The sequence below is a fragment of the Thunnus thynnus genome, chromosome 8 (genome assembly GCF_963924715.1).
Source record: "Thunnus thynnus chromosome 8, fThuThy2.1, whole genome shotgun sequence".
NCBI classification, from domain to species: Eukaryota; Metazoa; Chordata; class Actinopteri; order Scombriformes; family Scombridae; genus Thunnus; species Thunnus thynnus.
The window spans coordinates 13,598,775-13,614,908 of NC_089524.1; the positions used below are offsets into that span (position 1 = coordinate 13,598,775).

At 39.3% G+C, this 16,134-nt stretch overlaps 1 protein-coding gene across 2 annotated transcripts in view; it reads left to right on the forward strand.

Moving 5' to 3' along the window:
• Window positions 1-463: 463 nt before the first annotated feature.
• mast3b (microtubule associated serine/threonine kinase 3b) overlaps window positions 464-16,134 on the forward strand; it is a 39,590-nt gene continuing 23,919 nt past the window's right edge. Inside the window, exons 1-4 of one of the 2 annotated variants that reach the window (XM_067596665.1) lie at window positions 464-778; window positions 3,403-3,492; window positions 12,305-12,393; window positions 14,815-14,887. In XM_067596665.1, the coding sequence (XP_067452766.1) occupies window positions 732-778; window positions 3,403-3,492; window positions 12,305-12,393; window positions 14,815-14,887 (299 nt within the window). In that variant the 5' untranslated portion in view covers window positions 464-731. Of the gene's footprint in view, window positions 779-3,402; window positions 3,493-8,192; window positions 8,615-12,304; window positions 12,394-14,814; window positions 14,888-16,134 lie in introns of those variants that run through there. The other variant, XM_067596667.1, reaches the window with a different exon arrangement.

The window sequence follows — 16,134 nt, forward strand, 5'->3', positions numbered from 1 at the left end:
GCCGCTGTTCACGGCTCTGCTTCATTTTGTTTCAGTGCACACAGAGAAAGATTGTCTCATCAAAATATAGCGGAAATTTTTCATTTGGCGTCGTGTCATTGTGCTATTACGCGGATAAACTGCGGGTAAAGCAGACTGCATGACAGAAACACATAGAAGTAGACATATATGATGAAATATAGTGATTATGATTATAGCCTATGAGTTAATCAGTCCCCAGTGTCTTCCTCTTTTGTTCATGTAAACCAGAATCATCAGGTTTGTGAATTACATCAACGCCAACTTTTCCCCGTCCTCACCCAACCTCGGCTCTGACTGTCACCCATCGCCCAAATTGATTTAACCACCCTCCTCCAATAGACTCCCCCTTTTCCTCCCTCCCTTCCTCCCTTCCTTTCCTCCCTCCCCACCAGTCACATGGAGGTTAGGGTGACCCGTCGCTCCCTCGGTTGTGTGGCAGTCGCTCTCCGGTGCGCCTTGGAGACGGACGGGAAACAAAACGCGCAAAACTGCCGGGGGCACCTCACGTGTTTTCGGCTATAACTGCGTTTTATTGTATCTACTTCCACGGAAAATCTCCCAGGAATCCGCTGAAGCCGCTGGTAAACGATACTCAGTTAAACGGGTTATTTATAGTCACCCGCCGCAGCGATGAGTGGCTGGATGCCGGTTGTGAGACCGAGCGGTGCCGCGCTGTGGTAAGTGAAGCCCCCGCTTGGTGTGCAGCGAGAATGAAGTCCAGACGAGATAAACTGAAGATCCCGTCTCTGACTCTGGAGTAAGTTCTGCTTTTTTATTTTTATCCTCTAGTGCAGGTGTGAAACCGCTTTCTGCCATGTGAAACTGTTGCCATTTAAAGTTGTAATAAGAGTAACAGTATTCATGCGCTCATGCTGTCTTGTTTGTACCAACGCACATACTGTTTTAACTAAACTATCTGTTTTATCGATCTTATTTTAACAACTATCTGCTACCACTAAAACTGTGAGATTAAAAACGGTCAGAGACTCTGATGGAAATGTAAATAATCCCCCATGTTTGCTTGAGGCTTCATTATCTAGTTAAACAGTTTCAGTTTGCTCTCAAAGTGAAAATACTTTGAAGAGTAGTGGAGTTACAGGTGTCTCATCAGCTGCAAAATATAGGTATTTTCAGTATTATCAATAAAACCCACGCAGGCTCAAAATTGGCGGTTTTCCTGCTTGCCTATTAATCTTTAAACTAGTTGAATGTAGATAAATCCAGCTTTCCAACCTTGAACTGTAACTGTGTTTGAACAATTCATGCCTGAGCTGGTTAATCTGGTTAAACGTGTAAAACTGAACAACTAAAACTGCAGAAGATGAGGAGTCTGAGTTATTTTGACTAAAGTTTTTGCCAGTTCAAGAATCCGTAAGATCACTTTCTTCAGTTCTTCCAGATTGTCCAGCATATTTAATCAAACCAACATTTCAATCATGTATTTTCAAATAAGATCACGCCTCAGTGTGGGTTCTGCCTTCATGATGTTTTGTGTTTTCCCTTTGTCCTCGCTCTACAATAGCTTTGTTGTTTTTTTTAACCTCACATGAAGCCCTCACTCCATGATTCCTGCATGACTCACATGCTCTCCCTCGCAACACCCGGATACAGTCAGTCTTTAGGAGAAGAGATGGTTTATTTATTTACATATAATTGCTAACCTGTGATTCCCATCTCCATCAAAGGACATGGCTGCAGTCTTATATCCGCCCACTCTTCCTTCACAGTGAATGTAGCTGGGTTGTTTGTTTTTTTTGTGGGAAGGGAGGGGGGGAGTACCTGCTGCCCACTACTGTAGATGCTGATCCATAAGGCGTAGGAGCTCCCTGCTCACAGCCCCATTCTCTGATCCATCCATCTGCCTCCTCAGTGGATCATCTCAGCCGAGCATGCGCTGTCTTCCTTTCATTTTCATCTTAGGCTGGTGCTCCCGCACAGATACAGAGGAGGTTTCACACTTGGTGAGCAGGGAGGGGCTCAGGGCCTCTTACTGATGGATGCTGGTGGATGTATCAGTCCGCATGCGCTTTTGGGTGGACTGGATCTTTGATATTAAGGTTTCAGAGCTGTCTGTTTCACCATTAGAGGTGCAAAAACTGTGCAAAAGTGTGGCATGAAGTGTTTGTATTCAGATTCAGATTCAGTCTGGCTTCATGTGCAAGTATTCGCTGGTATGCAGCTTTCTAGAAACTTTTGCAAGATTATACTTAAATAATCCACCAGTGATCTGCAATAAATATGACCAAAACATCTTGAATTAGTCTCATAATTCAGAATATAATTATAAATTTACTTGCCTTGATTATTATTTGCAGTCATTTTACTACTGACGGGTTGTTGTTGCTGCCATTGCAACGTTATTTCAGAGCCTGACAGGAACATCTGAGCAAATCAGGAATTCAGTGGGAATGTCACCAGTGAGTCAGTCTGAGATTTTCTACACAGTTTACACTCAGGACAGCAGCGTCCATGAAGTGCTGACAAAATTGAAATGCAAAATGAAAATGATTACTCACTCAAGCACCGCTGAGGGCTTCATGGTTTAGGGGTCTGAAGGAGAAAATGTGTGAAGATGAAATACGGCGTAATGAGTTGCATGTGTTGTGTAATTATGAGCCGACACTACAGAATGAGGAGTCTTTGTGCGAGGAGTTGTTTTTCCTACCATCCTCCCTGTATTACTATGACAACATGTTCATTAGCGCTTTGGTAGCCGGTGCTGTGTTTAGCATTGAGAAGCCACTGCAGCACTGAGACAATAGCAGCACTGTGGAGCCCATAAGGCAGAGCTTACATCTGAGCAGGGAAATCAATAGAAAACAGCTCCGGCGCTGGGTCAGCAACAGGGAGATATATACACCTTAGGAAGCCTGAGCATGCATATTTTTATGCAAAAAATCATGCACTCAGATATGAAGTGGTGGATTGCATTCATTTAAAGTTTGAGGATTTTGTGTGTAGGACGCAAAATGAACCACTGTATTTGTTCTCTGGATTATTTAAAGAGCATAGATGTTGATTTAAATCTGATGTCAAGCCTATTAACAGTAAACATGCTCAGTGAACATATGAACATGATGAAAACTTCCTGTCTAGTGGGTTGACACCAGAGGCCAACTTCCTGTGGTGTAAGAGCTCAAGAGAGTTTAGAAGTCAGATAATCACATGCACCCAGTGTTGCATCCCACCACCCTGCAGTAGCATCGCTCTGCAGACAGACGGCGAGCGTCTGTCACTGATATCTAGCGATGTCAGCCAATGAGAGGCAGGCAACCACCTCTTCCCATCGACAGAAGTTCTGCTGTTTACTGATGACAGACGCCGGCATTGCAAGATGCTGAGTCAGCGCACTAATCCATGCGACCATGTCTTGCCTTACAGTTTATCACCCACTTGCCAGAGTCCCACCCTCCTGAGCCCATGCAGCCCCTGCAGTCCCTGCAGCCCCTTACAAACCCTTCATCCCTGGAGGTAAGATAGCGAGGTCACACGCTGCCACGAGAGTGAACTGTGATCCACATCAGACTGTTTCTATGGATTTAACATGTAAAATACGTTTAAAAAAGTCTCATCAACCAGTCAGTTCACAAAAAATTATTGCAGTCCCTGCCTTTGCTAAAAGAATAGGCTTGTTGAAGGATTAGTCTGGTGATATATGTATATGTTTCTTATTATCAAGAAACAAAAAACAAGAACCAACAGTGAACTGATTCTACTAACAATTGTTGTTTATGTCTAAAGCCTGATACAGGTTATTTCTTTGTGTCACAGACATCCATAAACTAGTAAAAACACATCCATGAGCCACACTTGTTGACCTCTGACCCTGATGAACATGAGCACTGTCGTTTATTTGGCATCAGTCTCACAGTGTCAATACTCATTAGAGCACCAAATGTGTATTAATCCACAGCTGAAAACAGTCCTCAACAAACACACTATTTACTCCCTTTTGAGTCTCATTGGCTAAAAAGTACAGTGCATGTACATGTTTCGGGATATTATTTACCTTTAAAAAAAGAAAATCTATATTTTTGACCAATTTTTTAAAGATTTATCCTTTAACTTTGTCTTGGAAGAACATTTCTGTGTCAGTAAGTGTTCACTGACTCCTACTGCCATAACCAAGTGAGATGCTACACTAATTGCATTGTCATAGAAAATGTAGTGATAGCATTTAGGACACCAGGTATCACCCTGCTTCAGAATAATACATTTTTTTATTATTTTATATATGGTTATTTGGCTGAAACATTTCAGGATTTGAGGGAAAACAAGCTACAAACGCTCACAAACTAGATCATAGATTGATGAGTACAATAAACGAGGGTGGTGTAACTTCATATACCAGATCGCTAGAACACCATAGATTAGTTCTTTTGTTTTAACCATTTGGAGAAAGCTGTCCACTTTTATAAACCCTGATTGAACAATTAGTAGTAAAATTAAAAGCTAATGGCTAGAGTGACTTTCCAGTTACAGAATACACAGTATAACAACATGATGCAGTGTGAAATATGAAATGAAAAAAACTGTAAATATGCAATAAGTCTGAGTTGTTTTTTGTATTTTAAGGTGCTTCTGTTTCACAAGTTAAGACCTATCATTTATTAGTTGTCTCTAAGTCTATGTGGGTTGCTTGGCAACGGCGCTGGGTGCTGTGGAGGAAGGCAACACTGCAAACAGAGGCGGCAGCATCCAGCATGTTTCTGGATGTGTGAGCAGTGCTAGGCTGTCACACCACACACTGTACAGTAATGGATCCCATTTTGCTCTGTTGAAAAAATGAGCAAATTTTTTTTATCAGGGATAAACATGAATTCCTCAACACGACGCAGTTTTCACGCAGCCATAAACTGATGCCACAGTATGTCAGATTGCACATTTGTTGGCATCATTCTTCACAGCATTTTGCATTGGAGCCCCCCCCCCCCACCATGTGTCGTTTTCACCATCCAGAAACGTATTCATTCTCTTGCATCAGATTCTTTATTTGTATGCAAGTAAGCTGCTTCTTTACATCAACCTCTGATACTCTCAATATGTGTCTTGATAGCAATGACTGGGAGGTAGATTTGCAAAAAAATACTATAAATTGTATGCAGTGTGATAGAACAAAATGAAATGCTGTAAAAACAAATATAAACTATAGACAAAATACTTTAATAATAAGCTACAAACAGAAGACCTCACTGGTGATTTAGGCCTGTAATAACTCACGATGAGGCAACTTGACCATGTGGGCTCACAAGAATATTTAGCTGAATTCTCAATTTGATGGTGAGACAGTGGGTTTTTATAATAATTTTACACTAATTACATTTGGGAGTTTCAATATTTCAAGTAGGATAAAATGACTTAAGGGACTGTATGCATTCTTTCACCTTCTGGGCCACACTGAGACACAAGCAAGTCTGTGTGGGGGAAGAGAGGTTGACGGATAGTTTTATGAGCTGAGACTGGACTGCAGTTTGTTTAAAGTAAAATATGACCAGTTTGCAGGGAGGTATAGATGGCAGAGACCACACAAGGACTAACAGACCCATAGATTATTATGCCCAGGGGTATAGAAAATGGATTCATAGTACTCAATAAATCTGTGTGATCTTGAAAAGAAGTTGGAAAAAGATTTCCAGGAGTGTTGGATGAGAAGGGCAGAAGATGGGATCAGTGTGTGAGACGACAATGTATTTAATCTTATCCACAAAAAAGAAGAGAAAGTTTTGACAGGGATCATTTCACAAAATGGACGGAAGTGAAACTATTCCTAATAGCATCAAATAAACGTTACATCCACTTAAAAAAGTGTGTTTATGATTACTAGGGCTGCAACTAACGATTATTCTCATTATCGATTCATCTCCCGATTTTTTCTTGATCAATCGATTAATTGTTTGGTGTATAAAATGTCTGAAAATAATGAAAAATTACAATTATAATAATGTAATATTATGTATGACAAAGAAAAGCATTAAATCTTCACATTAGAGAAGCTAAAACCAGCACATTTTTAATATAAAAAAAGACTGAAATGATTAAACGATTATCAAAATAGTTGCTGCTTAGTTTTCTGTCGATCAACTAATCGATTAATCAACTTATCATTACAGCTCTAATGATTACATTTTTATCCTCGAACTGAGGGTGACTTAAACTTTTAACAAATTATATAGTTTTGATTTTGTATTTATGGTAATTATTACAAATGTATCATTCCGTTTAGTGTATACACCACATGTATTTTTTGTTCCGCAGTTATATAATATGAAACTAAAATACACACATACATACATACTGAACAGGCTGCATATAAACAGTGGAATGTACCACTGTTTACAAGTTTGGGCAGAGATCCTCCCTCTGTCAGACTCCTTATGGTATAACCCAACAACATCTTAAGCTGCTTTCACGCTCTGTGGGAAAGACTGCTGCCATAGTGTGAAAGCACATGAAAGATCAAACAAAGAGATAAACTTCAAGTCAGTGTTTCCATTAGCAGTGGTACTGAAACTTATTACACAGTGACCATATATACTGCAGGTTCACAGTACAACAAACCATTGATTTAGAGGCTATACTACACAAATGTTCTATCTTAACATTGTAAGTTAAGCTTGCTCTCATCATGTAATACGTTTTTAAAACTACATTTTCAGACATGAACTCTTTTATCTTTGCCTTTTCACTGTGCCCGCACTAATAGATATAACTATTGACCCATACGTTGGTCCTGTTCAGGAACAGGACCAAACCATGACCATGTCTTCAACTCAGCTGTGTCCTCTAAAGTTAAACTAAACAGTCAAGATGCAAACGAGAGTGAAACATTAAGAGGCTGACTATGTTCAGCTTTGAGTAGTTCTGTAGCACCTCTGTAACGTGGGAGTCAGTGTGGTTTAGAGTTGAGAGTAGAGAGTTTCACTCCTACAATCTTTTGTAGCTTCAGTGTGTTTGGACTGCTCCTTTCGTGTACTATGAGAGCTGTAACAAAGTCTTTTACCGTCTCCAGCTACTGTTATGCAATCTGAACACTTTCCCACTGTTGCTTCAAAACAGTGAGGGATAGTATAAATACTGAGATCAATAAGCAGTGCTATCGATAGTCAGAGAGCATCAGTATTAATATCGATAGAGAATTAATACCAATCTTAGACATACAGGAAATAATAAATTAAGTAGCGTTTAAAACAGTTTTTTTTTTTTGATTGATTGATGAGCAGATTAATCAATGGACAGGAAATGATGTGGGTTCCTTTTTTAACATCTGGCTGAAAACAACAGATGAAAAATAGTCTGCTAGGCTTGCTTCGTTTCAGTGTTTTTTCTGTTCATCAATGAGCATGGTACCTCACAAATATACTGTAAAATAGAATATAATAATATAGATATACTTAATCTATGATAATTGATTATTGATTAAACATTTATGCCATTGGTCACTGGTCCCAGATTTTCTAATGTGAGACTTTTTATCTCTCTCATATAATTTCAAATTGAATATCTTTGGGTTTTGGACTTTTGTTCAGGGAAAACAAGCATTTTGAAGATTTCACCTTGGATTTCAGAGAAACTGTGATGGGCATTGTTCACTCGACGACTCAATTAATCAAAACATAATCGACAAATTGATTAATTATGAAAATGATCATTAGTTTCAGCCTTGAAGAATAGGCTCACAAGTTTCCAAGTCTGTCTTAAAACAGGTCAGGTGTCCATGTGAACACTGAAAGAGGTTTTCCTCGCTGTGATTGTTCCTCCTGTTCATATTAGCCCTGGAATGAGCTTTCAATATAAGTGATGTTGGCCAAAATCCACAGTGTGTCCATACAGTCATTTTGTGCAAAAACGCATTTAAATGTTTATCTGAAGCTTATATGAGGCTTCAGCAGTCTGAGTTAGTCATATCAAGTGGATATCTGCCACATTTACAGTCTTTTTAGCATCAAATTCCCTCTTTGTGTTTCCTTGGACAGTGTTTCCCTGTTGACTGAAGCTTCATATTCGCTTCAGATAAACTTTTAAATAATTTTTTGCACAGAAGGAGGACTGTGGATTTTGTTTCGCCTCACTTTTGTTTTAAGACAGACTTGAAAAAACTGTGAACCCATCTTGTAAACTTGAGGCGATTCTTTTTGCAGCAATGAGAAACCGGAAGTAACGAGCAGTCATTGAACGCACCATCAGACTCCACGCAGCCAGCAGCGTCTCTGTTTGGCTCAAAGTGACCCGCTGCCGGGTGAACAGTATTACACACCAAACAAACCAGTCATGGAGGTGATGTGTCTGTTTCGGTGGCAGCAGAGCAGTCAGAGAGCGGACCGCAGGATGAAACGGTAGCTTCAGAGCCGTCTGGAGACTACACGAGGCGGTGAATACAAAAGGAACCGCCGAGGAGGGAAGACGATGGTGGGCAGAGCAGCAGCAGCAACAGCAGCAGGAGTAGGAACGGGTTTCTGAAGACCACAGATAACTTCAAAAACGGGGGTTATGTAAGAAAATCTTCCAGCATGTCGGATCCGAGTCACTGGTCTGCGGTACCGAGCCAGAACAAGTCCCATTTTGTTCCGGGAGCGTTACTGAAACGCTCAAAAAGGTAGTTATCAAGAGTTGTGACACGGAGGTTATAACGCTCAAGCTAGTTTAACGGTTTATTTCGGGCTTTTGTTATGTTAAAATGCTGCTTTAAATCATTGTTACAGGTCGCAGCTGCTCTTCACATTAAGTCTCATTTAATGTTTATCCTTTCCGTGGACGTTTTGTTAAAATATTCCCAATATAAACTAACTAGCTCCTCTGTGCTCCTGTCAGACAGCCGTTTGCTGTAACGCTAATTAGCGTTTGTTTCAATGAACATGAGTTTGATAGACAGCTTTTTGTCTTGAGTGTAACATAGCTAACTGAAAGACATAAAGAAAGAAAGTTTGCTCTATAATGAGTATTCCTAAAAAGCGAACGCCTCAAATATCAGACACAAGTCACATTAATGCACTTTTCTATGTTGAGTTGGGATGTTAACACCATAGCAGATCAATAAGGTTTTATAGGACAAAGCTGAACTGTAGGTGCAGTTTGCAGCGGAGACATAAAACTGGATGGGTGTTTGCATAATATCACACCAGCATTGCCTATATTTGCAGTTTATAGTGGTGGCTGTTGGTGTGATGATAATCACTGGCTTCAGGGCACAGTTTATTGTTTGTCATGTTTGCTGTTTGATTACTGGAGATTCAACCTGCAGCTGTTAACTGACACTGAATAATTCATTGTGTATGTTCTTTATTTTTTTTTTTGCTGTTAATCAATTTATTGGTTTATAGAGCTGCAAACTAACGATTGTTTTCATTATCGATTAATCTGCCGGTTATTTACTAGATTAATTGATTAGTTTCATACATAAAATGTGTGGAAATGGTGAAAAATGTTGTTCCCAACCCAAATATTTTCAGTTTACTGTCATAGAGGACTTAATAAACCAGAAAATATTCACATTTAAGAAGCTGGAATCAGAGAATTTAGACTTTTTTCTTTAAAAAAATGACTCAAAACAATTAATCAATTATCAAAATAGTGTTGGCGATTTATTTAATAGTTGAAAACAAAGTCGACTAATCATTGCAGCTCTGTTGGTCAGTCTAGAAATATTAGAAAATGGTAGAAAATGTCAAAAGTAACATCCTCATATTCCTTTTTTTGTACAACCAACAGTCCAAAACCCGACAGTATTCAATTTACAACAATCGTAGATCGTTAATCATAGAAAAGTGGAGAATCCTCTCTCATGTTTTACAAGTTGGAACCAGAGAATGTTTGATGTTTTTGTTTAAAAAAACTACATAATTGATTAATAGGTTTCCATAATAGCTGGCTAATAATTATCTGTTACTCTCAATAATTGATTGATCATTTCACCCACACACATATCAGATTATGGTCACTATTGGGGACATCCATAGACTTACATCTATTTCCTGGAGACTTAACCTAACCCTGAACAGAACCATTTCTTGCCTAACGCTAACTCTAACCTTAACCACTGACCCAAAAATCAGCTCTTAACCAGTTGGAAACATGGCTTTTGTCCCTAAGCCGTCACCAATTAACTGGTCTTAACTGGTCTGAAATGTGTCCCCGAAAGTAGGCTAAGTCAGACCACACACACACACACACACACACACACACACACACACACACACACACACTCTTGGACATCTGTGGCTCAAGCTGGGCCTGCTGTTGCTATCGGGGCACACACTCCCCTCAGCCTTGAGACTGTTGACAGGAGGTTTCCTCTTTGTATTTTGGCTCTCATCAGTCTTCCTTCGTTTTCCTTCTGACATGGCCGTGGTGTTGTGTCATGCATTTGCAGATGCAGATTAGAGTTGTAGTTACATAAACATTTCTCAAGACAGAGCCGCTCTGAAGGCGGAAATAATCTCATCGGTCGAGTTAAATCTCAGTGGGCAGAAACAAATACATCTCAGTTCTTCTTACTAAGTATCATAGGCCTGATCTGTACTAGATCATAAAGTATGTATTCTTTGGCAAACTGTAAGTGTTAAAAGGATTTTCCGACAACTTCACCGTGCTTACAGTTGACATAATCGTCACTCAAATGCATTGCTCTCTTGTGCTCAAAATGTGTATGTAATAACTTCAGCTTCTTCCTTGTTACTTAATTTCAAATAGGCAATGTAAGAAATAAGAAATAACACATTACATTTATCTCAATGGTCGCCCCTAACTGGACTACATGGGATTTATTTAGGTCTGAATATGACGCTAAAGCAGTATTACAGGAAAACTAGATATAATCTAGGTTAGTGAAGCATTTTTAATTTTACATGTTTGACTTCCGACTGTGGTTATGGCGACAGATTGTGGTGCTGATTGAAAAGGACAACATGTACAAATAAGGAAACTGAAAGACTATCCTGTCATCATCTGACTGAAAAACATTTCAACATCACAAATGAGTAAGAAACTAAACAAAAAAGGAGGCATTGACATCCATATAACTTAAAAAAAGACAATATAGTTTGCCAGTGAGCTATTCTAGCATTGCCAAACCTTTTCACACTGAAGAATCACAGAGTTTACTCTTGTTTACATGTTGTGTTTAAACCAGAAAAATCTGCAGTTTACCAGTTTACCTCCAACTGAAGGTGAACTGGTTCTCACTCTTTTGAACACCTGTTTCTACACTACATTTGTGCAGAAACAGTGAAGGAGAAAGATCCTGCTGAACAAGTAATTAAATACAAATTACATTGAACAAATATGTTAATTTTTCTTACTTGCTTTATTAGGCTATCGCCTTTTGTTTAGTCAGGGATGTCTACCATGTTTGGTGAAAGACCTGCCTTCAAATGAGCGAAGGAAGAAGTACAACTACACAAACATTTTAAAAAAAAACAACAACTTTAGTAATACCAGAAAAATAAAAACTAAAACAGACATGGAAAATAGCTCAGAGGACTAAATTTTAACTTCAGTCAAAACACAATGAAATCCTAAATAGTGCTTTGTTACATTATTTTGTAATCAGTGGTCACTGTTGTGGCTGCTATTGCTATTTCCCCTTTTCCACATGTGCAATTACATAACGCATTTACTGACATTTTTAAAATGTAAAAAATGTAAATTTCCTGTAATAAAAGCTGTGTGATGTGTATAAATTGTAGTTGCAAACAGTGTTAACACATGAAACTAGACAATCTCTGCCTATTTCCACCACTCCCAGCTTACACCGAGCCCAAACACAGACATGTTTTGGTGTCACTCTTGACTTGTTCAGTGTACCACAACAGTCAGAGCTTAGTGGATCACAGTCTGCTACTTTAGAGGTCAAATCTCTCCTTAATCTGCCTGGTGTTACACTGTCATAAAACCTCACTGTGTTTTGTGTTTTTATGCCGCAGCTTAATACACACACAAAGACACACACACACACACACACCTACACGTAAACACAGCCTGAAGCACTGCATGACAGTAGTAATTTTGGGTGGCTAAGCAAAGGCCAAAATGATTACACTTAAGCTTGAAGGAATACACTTGGTTGTTTTTTTTGAGATTGGCTTATGGGTCAGATGAACTGTTTAGTGACAAAAAGAAACACCAGAGTTATCCATGTGTTCCCACTAAATAATAAAAAACAAAACATAGTTTATCCAAGTTACCAATCAGAGACTGTTTCCATCTTAATAATTACAGCTAAAGTAGATCACTTGAAGAAATGATTCTGTCCTCTGTTGATCTCTCTCCTGTCCTGTTTGTGCTCCAGCTGTCGCAGCAGCAACAGGAAGAGCCTCGGTGTCGGGACGCCGTCACCCACACTGTCCCGGCCGCTCTCCCCCCTCTCTCTCCACACTGGTAAGATCTATGAGTCATCGTAATGTTTGGTAACTTTTAATGCCAACAGGTCTCAACAGGAGCACTGCCTCAAAAACACAGGTTTTTACATTGAATTCAATGAGACTCCAGACGTCTAATGCAGTTGCGAATAAACACAGCAGTGTTTTCTATGTAGCGAGCATTGGCTCCTCATATTAATGTCTGTCAGACACTGGCACCAGCTATCACACAGTCTCTATTAGGGCTGCAACTAATGATTATTTTCATTGATTGATCTGTCGATTATTTTCTTGATTCGTTGTTTGGTCTATATAATGCTACAAAATGGTGACAAATGTTGATTACTGTTTCCCAAAGCCCAAGATGACATGACACGTCTTGTTTTGTTCCGATCACAGTCCACAACCCAAAGAGGACTAAAGAAACCAGAAAATGTTCAGATTTGGAAAGCTGGAATCAGACAATTTGCACATTTTTTTTCTTAAAGAATAAGTCAAAATGATTAATTGATTACCAAAATAGTTGCTGATTAATTTAATAGTTGACAACTAATCAATTAATCAACTAATTGTTGCAGCTCTATTCTCTATTAACTATTTGTTCGACTTTATTTGACTTGCATTCATTTGGGTATGACATGCAACAAATATGCACAGCCGGAATCGAACCGTGGACTTCTGGTAGGCGTTAGCGATATGAAGTCTAAATATGAAATTAAGACGAAATATTCCACCAAACAGCTTCCAGTACCCAAAGAATCCTACATTTTTGGCTGGATGGCAACAGTGGGTCCAGTCCTACACAAGCGGTTGTCTGTGAATGAGTAATGAGGTTACACCATTGGTGGCCCGGCTGAGGGTTGGAGTTTCCCCATAGGTCGTTACTCTTTCAAAATGAATTGGTGTGAACAGTTTCTGTTACGTTTACAAGGCTTCCACTCATAGCTCTATTTAAAGTATTACCGGAGGACCCCCCCCCCCCCCCCCCCCCCCATCTGTGTTTTGTGCAACGCATTCACATGGGATGAGCAAAGTCTGTATTTTACTCTAATTTACTGACATTGTCCCCCTGGATATGCATGACAACATGACAGGCTGCGAACTTTTACAGTCTTATCTCGAAGTGACCTAAACGCATAACTGTGATGGAAGCAGAAGACAGAGCAATGCGGAGTTCTGCTTTGAGCTCTGACGCTCTCAGCTGTGGTGTTAAATGCAGAGAAGTTGGATAAACTCCTGTAAACAGAGCCGTATCAGCATCTTATCCGTTTCCTCTTCTACCGTCCAGTATGATCGACTCTTTGACTGACAGCGCTGTCAGCAGCCGGCTGCACCATGGTGCGTTTGGATTTATAACTAGACTAACACCAGGACGCAAACTTTTTAATTCTTTTGACGTTTTCACATCACAGACGATAGATAATACATTAAAAGCATTACAATATGAGTCTTGCAGATAAAACATGAGACTCATGTAGCTGTTACATCAGTTTAATGTAGGCGGCTCGCTGTAACTGCAGTAACTGGGCGGAGATCAGCCTCCTGAGTTTGCACTGTCAAAACTTTCATTTACAACTTCCACCACAGCCTCCAGATGAATATTTAATGTCCAGGAATTCACATTATAGACACTACCACTGACTGTCCCTATAACACATTGGCCACAGTTTTGTACACCCATACACAGTCCAGCCATAACCTAGCCTTGTTGTGGGATGACATACAAAGGACAAATTAATATTTAGTAATAATTTTCACGATCACAATATTAAACATGCAGTGTGTAATATTTTTCCCATCATGGCTCAGCATCATCTACAGAACATCTCGACCAATCATTAACTTCAAGTGTTTTGATAATTTTGGGGACCTGAAATTGAAAATGGTCTGCGTACTCCTTTTGCTTTCCGAATAGTACTGTACAATCCCTTAATACCACCAAGCAGCTGCACTCTATAAAAAAAGAGTTTCACTCAAGAGCTCCTCATGCCAGCAGTATGTGGATGTGCTCCTTTTTGAACTCAATCATTCGGAGGATTATCTAATCACAGAGTGCAATCAGGCTCTAATTGGGTCGCTCTCTTGTGTCCTAATTGGCACTCAAACACTTGCGTGTAAACGAACCACAGTCTCTAGTGTCCCCAAATCCTCCAGACTCTGGTGAGCCCCCCCCCCCCCAACCTCCCCACTTAATCTGTAGATAGGTGCCGTAATGTTTGGAAAAGTAATACCAAGATGACATATTGGAGTTTTTCAAGGTGCTGGTTAATGCCACTGGGGTTTTTCAGTGAATGAGGGTCCCTGCATAGACATGATGTCACCCTTGAAAGAACGTTTCCACTAGTAAATGCATCCATGTGGTCATCTGCGTTCTATTTTCATGAGTTTATTATCACAGTTGTGAATAATATCGGTCATAACTTTGTGTTTCCTCTTTCAGCTGCAAGCAGCCCTCTAGACAGCCCCCGAAATGTGTCGACCAGTGCCTGCCTCAACTTTCCATTTGCACGAAGGTATGTCAGCACTGCTCTCTTGAATCCTTTTTCCCTTCTCATAGATGATAGATTTCTTTTGTCACATCTGAAGGATTTCAAGGGTGAGATTTAATTGAAATAATTTCATGATGAAACCATATGATACTAGATGCCTTGCATTTCAGTTGAACAGTTAATTAAAACACTTTATTTTACTCGGTCAGTAATCTTCTAATAATTTCCTCTGACGTTTCTTGCAAAGAACTATGTCACTTGGTTTAAAAAAGAATCATTCTAAAGCCATGTAAACATTCATTCATTATTAATTTATTATTGGAAAAGTGTATTGTCCATATATATATATATATTGTGTGTTTGCTTGTACTTCACACATAAAGTCAGCTGACCTGGTTTGGGTTAGGGTTGGATTAAAAGACTTGTTTACCTTGTGAGGCAGCTTGTCAGGCATCAAGTTATGCGCTTGTGTCAGCATCCTGTGAGGATTCTCGCGTGATCTTGCGAATCCAGCTGCCTTGCAAGGTAAGACGATGACAGACGGTGATAGACAGATGGTTCGTCCAATCACCTGCCATGCATTTTTTTTTTTTTTTTTTTGAAAGTGCCTGCCCTTTTCCAAACAGTTTCCAAGGACGATCTCTCAGATGATCTGGCGCATCAGGTTAAAGACTTGTAGGTTACACTTGCAATTCATTAAGATTGATAAATTGGAATATTACAAAGTGAATAGTTTGTCTATTTTTCCCTATAATATTTTCTAGCAATTTATTGGAATTCATTAAACAGAATTGTACCAATTCACCAGTGATTTTATTTTGCCAATAATTATTTTTTATTTTTCCTATAAATGAAATACACCTTTTGGAAAGTATATGAAATTACTCTTGTTAACAAAACGTTACCATAAAAATGGATTTATATATAATGAACAGCTTCATAAAGGGATTTTAATTGCTGTTTTGAGCATGAACAAAATACTGAAGTTCAAATACTTTTTTCAGCCAACGGCAGCACTTGATTATTTTTGTTTCTTACTGCTGTCCTGCAGTGCTCAGTGACAGTAAGATGAGTACACAGTGAGAGAGGATATCATTAATTGGATCTACTGGCTGCTGTTTATCTGTTTGGCATTCCTGCTAAATTACATTTATTGCAATTTTCGGGGTGCTATACCAAATTTTGGGGATTTGGTTTGCTGAGGGTCCCCAAAAAGATTTTGGCTATACATCATCATCCACATGAGTCTATGTGGCTCTCGTTAACAAGCC